The sequence below is a fragment of the Talpa occidentalis genome, unplaced genomic scaffold, assembly GCF_014898055.3.
Source record: "Talpa occidentalis isolate TD23 unplaced genomic scaffold, MPIMG_talOcc4v2.1, whole genome shotgun sequence".
In the NCBI taxonomy this organism is placed as follows: Eukaryota; Metazoa; Chordata; class Mammalia; order Eulipotyphla; family Talpidae; genus Talpa; species Talpa occidentalis.
This window is the reverse complement of record NW_026555331.1, coordinates 120,427,661-120,440,204: the sequence shown is the minus strand read 5'-3', so window position 1 is coordinate 120,440,204 and position 12,544 is coordinate 120,427,661. Positions and strand designations below refer to the sequence as shown.

The following is a 12,544-nucleotide window of genomic DNA, read 5'->3' as shown; positions in this document are numbered from 1 at the left end:
AAGCCAGTTGGATCTCCGGCAGCCAGCGATATTCCCACACGGTGCACAGACTTCTCCTGCCGCGCCCGCTGCTCCCCTCAGCAGTGTACTTTGGTCCTTCTGCCTGTTCTGCTCCCTGCTCTGTTTTGGCTCTGGTGAATTCTCTCATCCTCCTTGTAAGGTCACTTGAAGACTTTCTCATCCTTGAAGTCTGCTCATCTGGACCAGTTCTGTCCAGATGATTCTTAGTATTTCTCACTCACTACCACTTACCATATGCTGCCTAGTATTGAGACCTGTCTTTGATGCATCTCAACAATATTGGAATTTTTTGAGAGCAAAGATTATGTGTTATTTTACTTTGTTTTAAACTCCTTCCCCTCTAGTACCTTCCATAATGCCTTCTGCATAGTGAGTTGCCCATAAAAAATTAGTTGAATATCAGAAAAAGTATAGCCATATCTTTCATTCATTCATTTAGTGAATTATTTAATAAATATTTTATTTATCTACTTATTACTCACTTACCAAATTTTATTTACTATTCATTTACAAAAATATATTATTTTAAGTGTACAGCTTCACACTTCAACATGTGTCTGTGCTTCACCCATCCACCACCAACATTCTAATACTATCACTGTCAAATTAAGCCCCTCCATCCTTTCCTCTTAACCTTTCTCATCCCCCTGGAAAACACCTTATTTTTCACAGTGTGTAAGAGTTATTTTTGTTGCTTTCTGTAGTTTGTTTGCTTTGGTTGTTTTTATTCCATATATGAGTGAAACCATCTGTTAATTGTCTTTCACTTTTTGACTGATTTCACTTTCCATAATCACCTCAAGTTCATCCATGTTGTTGCAAAAGGCAAGATTTCATCTTTCTATAGCTGAGCAGTATTCCACTGAGCATATACCACAACTTCTTTATCTAGTCATCCACTGATGGGAATTTAGGCTGATTCTGTGTCTTGGCTCTTGTGAATAATGTTGGTATGAACAGAGGGTGTATGTATCTTTTTGATTTAATGTCGTATGCCTCAGATACATAGGAGTGATACTGCTGGGTCACATAGTATTTCCATTCCATTCTGAGGAATCTTAATGCTGTTTTCCATAAAGGCTCCACCAATTTACATTCAAACCAACAGTGAATGAGCGTTTCCTTTGCTCCACATCCTTGCCAGCACTTGTTGTTTCTAGGCTTTTTGATGTAGGCCATTCTCACAGGTGGAAAGTGATGTCTCATTGTAGTTTTGATTTGTATTTCCTGTTTAATGAGTGATCAGTGAATTTTTTATGTTAGTTATGTGCCAAACACTGTCCTCAATTCAAGGATACAACAAAGAACAACATGGACATAATCCCTGCTGTACAGAACTTATAGAAACTAGGCCTAAGAGATATTTTTTGTCCAATTATTTTTCTTCATTTCTATTTCATTTTAGGATTTTTGAAACTTGAAAGAATGTTTGATCTTTCATTTATTAGCATTTCTGTGTTTTATTCCCAAGAAATAATTAGTGCGAACAACATTTTTATAAAAGTGGTTACTTAGTTTACTTAGCTCCAGACTTTGATCTTGCCTTTGACTATTCACTTTGAGCTGAAAAAAATATAGGTTAAAAATAATATTGAGAGATGAAAGATATTCTTTTTCTTCATTCCTTGAAAACTCAGTGTTATTTTGGAAAAATAACAAAGTTTGTGATTTCCCAGCTTCTTGTTAGAGACATCATACACTTTCTAGGTCTGGTCAGAAACTTTTACTCAAAAACAAGCTGAGGATATATAATCAAATAAGGGATTACCTTGACCTTTTCTGTATTCCATGTTTTGATTAGCTGGCTATCCTACTCATAGCCCATTTACAGACAAATTGTGAAAGACTTGAATGGCAAGCCAAAAATATATGGAATAATGAAAAGGTCAGTGCAGTTAGCCCATAATCACAGAATTGAAAATATATGACAAGTCATTATCACAGTTAATTCAACATGGACTGTGGGAAAGATGGGAAATTACTCCAATTAAAATATTCTTGTTTCATACTGAAGACTGAGGTGACAAAGCTCAAGTGCCCTCTCAACTCCATTTTTGTGATGACTTAATAAGTTAGGAGGAAATTGTAATTGAATTAAACAAGACAAAAAAAAAGATAACAAGTTCTTTTGATTTGAGAGTCCACCATAGAGGGAATAATATAATGACTTTTCTGCAAACTCTAATTATACATGAGTAAGACAGATACAGTTACAAAACTAATTCAACAGCCACCCCATGCTCTCTTTTTTAACTACAGCATAGCTGTCAGTCAGATGGGAACTCCATTTATTTCCATGGAAATGAAGGCAGTGAATTCAATTTTGCCACCACCCGGGATGTAGATCTTTCTACAGAGGATATTCAAGAGCAGTGGTCAGAAGAATTTGAGAGCCAGCCTACAGGGTAAGTAATTGTTATCTCCCATCTGAGTATAGCACTTACATCCATTCCACTGAACATATTTTACATATACAGTGTTAAATAACAAAAGCATACTTGAATCAATGCCGATGATTGTTTTCATATTCAAGTCAAAGAGAGTACACTTATCCTAAATATTCTTTATCAACTATTTTTATGCATATTAAAAATGTGTGATTTTTTAACTTTAGTTGAATCACATCTTATCTTTGTTTATTCAGCTTTTAATGGGAGAAAGTGTTCCCTCCCCCCCCTCAATGTGTGTCAAGTACAAAAATCTGTCCACTACCATTATATTGAGACTTTTGGTTGTCTTTCTGGAATCTGAGACTCATAGACACTGCCACCCAATTTTCAGTGGTATTTGATTTTGATTCTGTAGAAATGATTTAGGGGAGAAAAAATATCTTTGAAAGATTTTTAAAGGCAGAATGTGAGACTGCAGTTGAAGTAGAAGAGACTGGTAGCAATGACAATAGTTTGTTGATGGAGTTTTCTGATCATTCTGAGTTGCACTCTTTCTTCTGGGTCCCATGTTCTTAAAGTATGTCTTTTTAATTGAACATCATTTGCAGAAGTTCAAGTTGAAAAATATTCATAGGTTCAGAGAATCAAAACTCATCAGGTTGTGTGAACTGGAAGGCGATACTAGATATTTCTCGGGTATATGTTTTCTAAGACTATGATGAATGAAATTAGCATGAGTTGTAACTTCATAATGAATATATAATAGCAGTAATTTAACTGTTAAATTGTGAGAAACTTTTCCAGAATACAGTATTTGAGATGCAGTCATGTATTTCTGATCTCAACATATTAAATCAAAACTAAAAGGAATTTCAAAGTGCCTGAATGGCTAGAAGGCCATTCCTCTCTTGGGCTCCCTCCTTCCTGTACACTGCCAGAAAACTGCATTCAGATTCATTAAGAGGAAAATGACAGGTAGTCTGAGTCACTATTGCCACTATGACCATTACTGCCACATTTCACTATTGAAAGTAAACTTCTACTGTGACTGACCTGGCCCTGTTCCCCCATATCTCATCAGGGAAGTCCTCTGGTACTGATCAGGGTAAGCTTCTGAAGGGGGTTGACATTTGGAGGGCTACCCCATCCTCTTGCCCCAGGATCTACTCTTTGTCTCTCCTAGCCTAGTTCAAGCCAGCCTTTAGTTCTTAAAGTCCTTCTCCTCTGAATTTTCCTGTCACCCTTAAAGTTTTATGTCCAGCAAAATTTCATTATCTCCTGATGGACCAGTAACCACTGCTGTCTTTATTTATTTATTTATTTATTTATTTATTTATTTATTTATTTATTTATTTATTTATTTTTTACCTTCAGAACCTCCAAGTAGTCAGATTGCTTTCCTTTGTAACCTTTATACTACATAGAGCTCATTACACTCCCCTCACAGATGTGGGCTTTGATGGGGTTCATCAACAATGCATGCAAGGTGTGTTTACCTCTTTTCTGGAGACACAGGATTCCTTGCCCACAGCATTCTTTCTTTCTGACCCCTGGTATAAATGATCAGTTCAAATCCCTTTCCTGGTTATGGAGCTTAACTGCCTATTGTAGTATCCTAAATTTTGAAGCACTAGAGACTTGTTGACCACCACACTCCCTTCATTCTATAATTGTTCCAAGTTAATACCGCCCATGCAGTAACAGTGATGGGTCATCTTCTTCAGTGAGACCTACATCCCCTGGGACTCTGATGATTTCCTGGTGATACCTAGCCCCCACCCCACTGAAGCAGAGAGAGAAAAACACATATTTAATCTCAAATGGTACCATTCAGATTTACATAAATCCTAATCTATCTCATCCTCCCCATCTTCCTACTCTTCCCCCTTCTCTCTCTCCCCCCTCCCACCCACACATACAGTAAAACCCATAGTCTACAATATAACTTATTTATACTTTAAGTGGTAAATAAAATTTATCTTTATCTATGGCCTTGATATCCTCATATTCCCTCTTCCAGAATGTCCTCCTCAACTTTTTTGAAAAATTCTTGTGTCATCAAAGTCTGTCTATAAAAGAACAACAAAAAAAAGATTTTACTGGATGGACTAAAGATCCATCCAGCTCTCCTATAGTACTGTAGGGTAAGCTAAAAGTAGCAGATGTTTCTGCCCTCCCGCCATTAGGACAGATGATGGATCCCTGTGGTCCTGAATGCATGCCTGATGGTGGGCACCTGGAATAGGGTGTGGGCATAGGTAGATGGGATACACCTGGGCTGAGACTGGGCTTAGAAGGGCATCACAGGGATACCAGTAGAAGAGAGAGTGAAAAAACAACCAGAAGCAGAGGCCACGAGAGAACACCAAAGAGCCCAAAGAAAGTGAAGACTTGCTGGAGCCTGGGTGGTCTGCCAGCCTCCCGGCCCCCCAGCATCCCTGCCTGCTGTGTACCTGGTAAATCCCGGTAAAAGCCTGCAAAAGCCATTGAGGGCTCCAGGACTCCTCCTTTACCCCAGTCTGCTGGATCAGAGAACTTGCTCTGTGGCCATTCCTGCCCCCTACAAGTACATAAATGGAAACTTTGTACAAATGCATGAAAAACCCCTTTACGAATTAAACCTAGGAGTTATTTTATATTAAAAGAAAACATATTATAGAAAATGAATGCACTCCTCAGAGATATAGCTGGCAATATAATATATTCCAATTAACAAATCAGACATTTTCTTTTCATAGTGCACTGGTGATATAAGAAAATTTGTGGCTAAATTAAATATTCATCCACCAAAACAAAAAAAAAGGAAGAAAAAGCATTTATGCCTAAAAAAAAGATTAAATCAATATGAAACATCAGAGCAAATTTGATCCACTCGGTGACTCAGGTGGTTTCAATTATGCTCCTTGGCCATTTCTCAAGACTCAGGATGTACCAGAGTTTTAGTCACAGTTAAGAGGCTGATATTTTCAGGCCATGGTGTTGTCAGCGGTTTTCTAATTTCAATAACCTAGAAAAATGTGCTTGACAAAGCACCTGTACCATTTTAATTGGTATACAATTAATTCTTCTATATTCTAAGAGCAGTTTAATTATTTTAGCGACCTTCCCTTAGGTTTATTTCTAGCTTTTCTCCTAGGCTATCTGGCCACAATTCCCAGAATCACCTCATGTACGTTCCCAAATGGTGGCTCAGTTATCAAACTGCTGTTATATTATAAATATTAAAAGAATGAGAAGATCTAGTATTTCTGTCTAGGGTAATGATATGTTAGTTTAGTCCATGGTGGTAGTGGTGGTGTTTGTATGGGTGGGTGGGTGGGTGGGTGTGTGTCTGTCTGTGTCCCTTCTCATGTGCACCCAGTTGCAAATGGTACTTTACCAGTCTTGGGAAGAATGCTATTGTAATTTTTAATCATAGCTTCAGGGAAAAAATCCTGTCACAAAATCAAATTGATGTGAAGCATTTTTACTTGGGTAAGAGCTGACAAAGTAAAAAAGATTAGGAATTTGGTAGTGAAATTTTTTGATGTGTTTTGTTTTCTCACACAGGTTTACTGAATATTTTTTCATTCTCTTCATCAGCCATCACCACCCACACAGACAATTTATTATTATAAGCTCCACCTGATAAAATAGAAAACATATGTGATAAATCCCAATTCTATTCCAGAGCAACCGAGCGAATTGATTAAATTCTGCAATTTTAAGGTCACTTTTTAAAAATAAAAATGTAATTATTAGATGGATATTATAAAACTATGTTTTAAAACTATGTTTTCCTCCCATTAGAATTATGGGAGAGAAAAAGAATTCGCGGTCCTCTCTAATAATATCTCCAAAATATTTCATATGAATGGTTAGAAAGTAAAGGAAGCCACTAAGTCATGTGACTTTTTTTGGAACCCACTTTCTCAACTATACCTGTTTTCCTACCATTTAATCAAAGTTTTTGATCTCAGAACACAAGAATGCAAGAGGTTTTTGCCTTTCATATCATACAGCTATCCCAAATCTTACATTCATAGTTTTATTTTTTAAGTGGAATTCTAAAGTTTTTGTTTCTGAAGAAAACACATCTGTTACTTCACCACAAGAGAAACTTTAATAGATACACTGATAATTTATGTGAATTTTGGCTTAACCTTACAACACATCATTTAATTAGCAACTACTATATCTCACCTAGATAAGACTGTCTTTAGGTGGGAGGGATTTTTGTAGAAAAATGCATTGCTGTTATATGGAAGTTGTATACTTGTCTTCCATCCCAAATACAAACATTGTATGCTTCCACTATTCAAGTGCATTTTTAAAAAAAAAAAAAATCTGTTTTGTTGCTGTCCCCAGAGTTTCTGTGTTAAAGAGAAAATCCACAAATGTAATGAATATTAGAATAGTAAATCAAAGCAGCATGCTTTAATCTTCCCCACATGCCTTAAGTCCTTTGATATTATAGAAAATGAGCAAATGAATTTATAATGACACAACAAAATAAGAAATTGTGCCCTATTTGGATCAAGAGTTATGAATGATTATACAAAAATAGAGAGACGAGAGGAGGAAGGGATCTAATGAAGGAGTAAACTATGGGTCAAAATACATGTTGAATAAGACACTACAAAGGGTGTAATAGCACTGCTCCAGAACACAGGTGCTGGATCCAGGACTCCAGGTGGGGTGATGGTGTGCTGCTTTAGCAGCTGTCAGGTAGGTGAGTCCCTACTACAACCACTTCCAAGTAGAGGCTTCTGCTCCCAAGAACAAGCAATGTGTATGGATTCTTGACTAGAGAGTCAGGGTAGTGCCAATTTGGGACTGAAAACTTCAAGGGGAATGAAGAACCACCCTTCATGGTGATCCCTACCAAAGGCACTTCTTTCCCTTATCAGTGGGTATTTTACACCAAAGAGAAGAGAGAATTGCAGTTACAAATGTAAACAAGTATCTAGAATCATCAAACCTGAGGAAAATCAACTGCATAAAAAATGAATCATTATGCTGAAGAACTAAGAGCTGAGAAAGCAGAAGTAGCAAAATAACAAATAGTGATACTATAAAAATGATTAATATCTTCAAAGAGAAAAGAGAGCACCGAATTTGTGAAATTAAAACAGATTTTATGAGGAAAAATACATAGACATGTGTGAAGTGAAAATATCTAATTGTTAAAACAAACTAAATGGATTTTCACCTCTGAATATCAGTATAGGCTGAGCTGAAGAAAGAATTGATGAGCTAAAAATTTGACTTGAAATCTTCACAAAACTGATAAAGAAGGAAATCCTAAAGCTTCTAGGTCAGATCCATTATACTTCCCTTATTGGTATTAAGTAAGTGTATGGGTTTTTTTTAATGAAACAGTTATCTTAAGAGTTATAAGAGGAAATTATTTAGAACATAACATTCCTTTCCATTCAAATGTCATGAGAAAATAGAAGTATTTTCAGTCATGCAGGGTTCAGAAAGTGCACTAACCCTAAACCCTCTCTGAAAGAGTTACAAGAAAATAAATCTCTGCAAACAAATCCAAGAGGAAGAGGAGAGATTCAAGAAAGAGTAGTTAGCATATTAAAAAACAAAGCTTGTAGATCAGCCTGAAATTTTTTAATAAAATTTGGGACTAAATCCCAGGTGACTTCAATATGTGAAATACAGGCAGATATTGGGAAGAATACAATGATAATAAGTACATAAAATCTGGCCAAAGTTCATCACTTGTAGGAGTGAGGATATAGATCTTGGTTAACTGTACATGGTAAGAAAAAAAAATTAAATGTAAATATGTGTGATGAAAAAATTAGATAAGTCAGGCTATATAACTTCTAAAGAATTAGGTTAATAGAAAGCAAAGGACTTAGTCCAGCAAATTTAGAAAGTGAAAAAGAGAAAACAATAAAAAACAGGGCAGTTAGAAAATAGAAGATAATTTGGCAGGAACCAATCTAAACATATCAGTAGCAATAAATTTGAGTGAGCTATATTCCTTTATTAAGATTCTCACACTTTTTAAAAAAAAAAGTCAGTTGTATATTTGCTATTTATGAGAGACCCAAAATAGACTAACACAAGAAGTTGAAAGTCAGGAAAGAGAAACTGATATAACAGGCAAATACTACAAAAAAATACAAGGAGGCATATTAAAATTGGATATTCAATCAGATCAAATTGGATTCATACTAAAAAGAGCTATTTTATGCAACAGTTTATGGATTTTTTACAATGCATAGCACATAGTAAGCAATCAAAATTTAAAAATTATTTGTTATTCCAATTATAATTACTATCAATAATGGGCTATCACCAAAGTGGTACTTGATAGGAAACTATGTTCATATTTAATAGATATAATGGAAACACAAAGTTAAATAGGCCAATGAAACCTACATCAGATTCTCTGAATAAACCAATGAAATATGTCATTATGAAAAAAGAAAATATTAAATGATATTTAATGTAAACTAAAGTAAAATTATACCTTTAAGTTAAAATAGTAACTGAATACTTTTTTTTTAAGGTTTATTTATTTATTTATACATACAAGCACTGGGTACAGTCAGAAGCGCTGGAGGGTGAGAGAATTCACCAGAGCCAGAGCAGGGAGCAGAGCAGGCAGAAGGACCGAAGTACCCTGCTGAGGGGAGCAGTGGGTGGCAGGAGAGGTCTGCACGCCATGTGGGACCCTCACCTGGTGGCCGGGGATCGAACTGGCGCTGCAGAGGCTGTGAGCAGCTTTGCAACCCAGCGCTCAACCACTGCGCCACTGGGGAGGCCCGTAACTGAATACATTTTTAAATGATGCAAATGCTGAAATATGAGTCAGCTTGTTACAGTTTGTTAGAACCTGTGTTACTTCTTGTTTAGGTTTGTTTTGATCTAGTTTCTAACTTTGCTTTCCCTTTAAGTAAATTGATATTTTATTTTAAAAATATAAATGGTAATTTTTCAAATAATAAAAAATTAAGATCCATATTATTGGGTATGCTAAAACTGTGAAATCCTTCATAGAATTTCTAAGGCTTTCTTTAAATTGGCAGCACATTCACTCACTATCTTTGCGTTTGGCATGGCCATTCTTGAGTTGGTTAATAACCTTCTCCAAGCCAGCTGTCCACGTGAGCTGGACACAGCATCTGGCTCCCTAACTTAGAGAGAACCCTCTTTACTAAAGTCATTAGGGAAAAAGAATGAAAACTGAAACCTTCTGAAATAATTTAGATCCTGGCAGCTTGGTACATTAGCCAGAGATGAGATTTTTCTATGGAAGGTGTCAGGAAGTTGTTGACACAGAAGTGTTCAGGTGCCCACTTCTTCCCCTGTCTGTGTTGTCTGTCTCTTTTTAGTAGTTCACCTGATCAACACTAGCCACAAGGCAGTTCTGAATATCTGGGCATTTATGTAAAAGAAAAGCAGAACTCTGACAACTCAAGAAGTACAGCTTGGGAGTATCTGTATTCTGGAACACATACAGGAGCATTAGGGAGTTAAGAATTTAATTACTCAGTCCCATACTAAATACTAAAGAATGTGATTATTTATTATTGTACTTTGAAATCCAATAATAGAATAATAGCTAAGTATAGTTTGGTATAGACATAACAAAAACAACTTGGCCAGTTTATAAAGAGTTAATTATAATCTGAAAAATGTAATGAAATTAAGTGTAAAAGGGCACAATACAAAATTGTATGTATAATATTATTACTACTATTTGGATATATATGCATAAACATATTGGAAATAAATATACTAAAATATTAATTGGGGTTTTCTCTAAGGTAGTTTAGTTATGAGTGATATTTTTTCCTACTTGTGTTTCCAGTTTTCGATAATGCTCATGTTGTTATGATAGAAAAGTTAAATAGAATTTCTTTTTGTTTAGCTTAAAATATTTCCAATGTTGCTGCTCTGCACTTATTTATGCAGGTGTCTTCTCACAGGCTAAGCCTTCACTTCTGTGAAGAGTTTTCACCTAATTAAAAGTAATTAGTGGCAAAAACTTCCTGAATATGACAGAAAACCCAGAATTCCAGTACACCAGCAAGATAGAAAAGATGCTACAGTGGGTCAGGCAAAAGTTATCCTGGCATCAAATTTCCTTTCTCATCTTTGGCCTTGGATCTTTTCAAATGGTCAGAGAGAGTAGTTGAACTGCTAATCTGATTATTTCTGGTTGCCTCCAACTTCTAGTCTTAATAGTCCTATTTTACCACCGGTAAGATAACTGCTTTATAAATTTGCTCCAAGAAATTCTTTCAAGAAATATATTTGAAAACAGCTCATCGAAGATTAAATGGGGAAAATGTGAACACAGACAGTGGTTCCCTCAGGTCAGCCATGACTGTGATACAAAATTTACTATAAAGGGTCCAAAGTGCAAAGTATTATTGGTTATATATTTTAATGGTACTGCTTGAAAAGTTGGCCATAACCACAATTGACCTAAAATGTCTGAAAATTTGATGCTATCTTATGGAATAAAACCAAGAAAAAGGCAATGTAAGATCAAATGAAACAATTTTATGTTGTCTTCCTTGTTCCAGGGAGATAGTACCAAAGAATCGTACATTTAACTATTAACAAACAAAACTGTGTGCAAATCAAGAACTATCTACATTTTAGCCCCTTCAATGTAAGTTTATGCTTGGGGACTGTAACCAAGATGAAAAAGCATACATTGTGCAAAAATGAAAAATGATGTAAAAAATATATAAAATAAAATATAAAAAATAGACTTTAAAATTATTTAAAATCCTCAGAACAGTTTGAGCATCATCATATTATTTCCTACAATTTCTTCCATGTGTCTTACTCAGAAGAATTATTTTCAACAAATATTTATAAAGGTAAAGAGGAATTTCATTTAAGCTTATAATTCAGCATAACTGAAGTGAAGATTGATTGATGGTCTGAGTTAACATTATATTAAAGGATCCTCTTTTTTATAGATTTGATAATTTTTATAAAAGCAAAACCCACTTGACTAACATATAACATAAGTAAGAATTTTAGCGGTCCAGATAAATTGGAGCTAAAATTTTAAATAGTACAAAAACCCGCAGGTAATTAAAGTACAGTCTTTCAACTAAATATTATTTAAACAATAACACTTTACATATTGTACTGCAATTTTGTCCAAGATTATTGCTCTGCTAATTCTAGAATGAAAAATATTAAAATATATTTTAATTTAGAATTCAATTGAATTACAATTTTAACATACTTTAAAAGAAAAATAGCACTATATTTTACAGGAGGAGAAAAGAAAACTAACATTTATTGAGACTATAATGTCTCAGATGGTGTATTATTTTCTCTAAACATCCTCCAGTATGGTTTATATTTCTGTCTTATTGGTGAGAAAGCTAAGTGCTTTCTACTATTCTGAATCCAATATTCTTCATTAATGATATTCCAACAAGAGTGTAAATAAACATAATGCATGTAATAATAAAAACCTAAAGCAAAATTCAATTTAAATGAAACACAGGGGAACCAACTGAAGAAACTAATTTTTGAATGCAGTGTATGCAGGGAAGCCTTCAAACAGAGCTCATCTTTTGCCTTCACCTAAGCTGTCAGGCTAGAAGGAAAACCTATGAATGCAATGAAGGTGGAGACGCCTTCAGTCAAAGTATATACCTTGCTAGACATCACGGGACTCATACTGGAGATAAACCTCATGAATATAAATGAATGTGGAAGGGTCTTTACCTGTGGTGCATTTCTTATTAAATATCAGAGAATTCATTCCAAATAGAGACTTTATGGATGTGATGAACTTATTCAACCTCAAAGAATCCATAGTAAATTTAAAAAAAAAAAACTTATTTGGTAAATATGAGATCTTACAGGCAGGCTTTATTCTTTATCTTAGTTAAACCTAAAGTTGCCAACATTAGGTGATTTAATATATTCTGGAAAATATAATAAAACTAATTTTCATACATAATTTGAAATGTTTCATTACCTCTAGAGCATTATATACCAATACTAGTAAAGAAAAAGTTTTGATTAAAATATAAGATTTCTGTTGCCTAGGTTCATATTCTTAAAATTTTAATCAACCCATAATGAGATAATTTAAGATTTCATTCTGCTTATAACCATATTAATTTAATGTCTTCCTTCTTTTC

At 34.8% G+C, this 12,544-nt stretch overlaps 1 protein-coding gene across 1 annotated transcript in view; it reads left to right on the top strand.

The window, feature by feature from the left end:
* The window catches only part of RELN (reelin), a 436,933-nt gene that overhangs the window by 248,816 nt on the left and 175,573 nt on the right, over nucleotides 1–12,544 (top strand). The window contains exon 11 of the mRNA XM_037511284.2: nucleotides 2,281–2,426. Within this exon, the coding sequence (XP_037367181.1) occupies nucleotides 2,281–2,426 (146 nt within the window). The remainder of the gene's footprint in view (nucleotides 1–2,280; nucleotides 2,427–12,544) is intronic.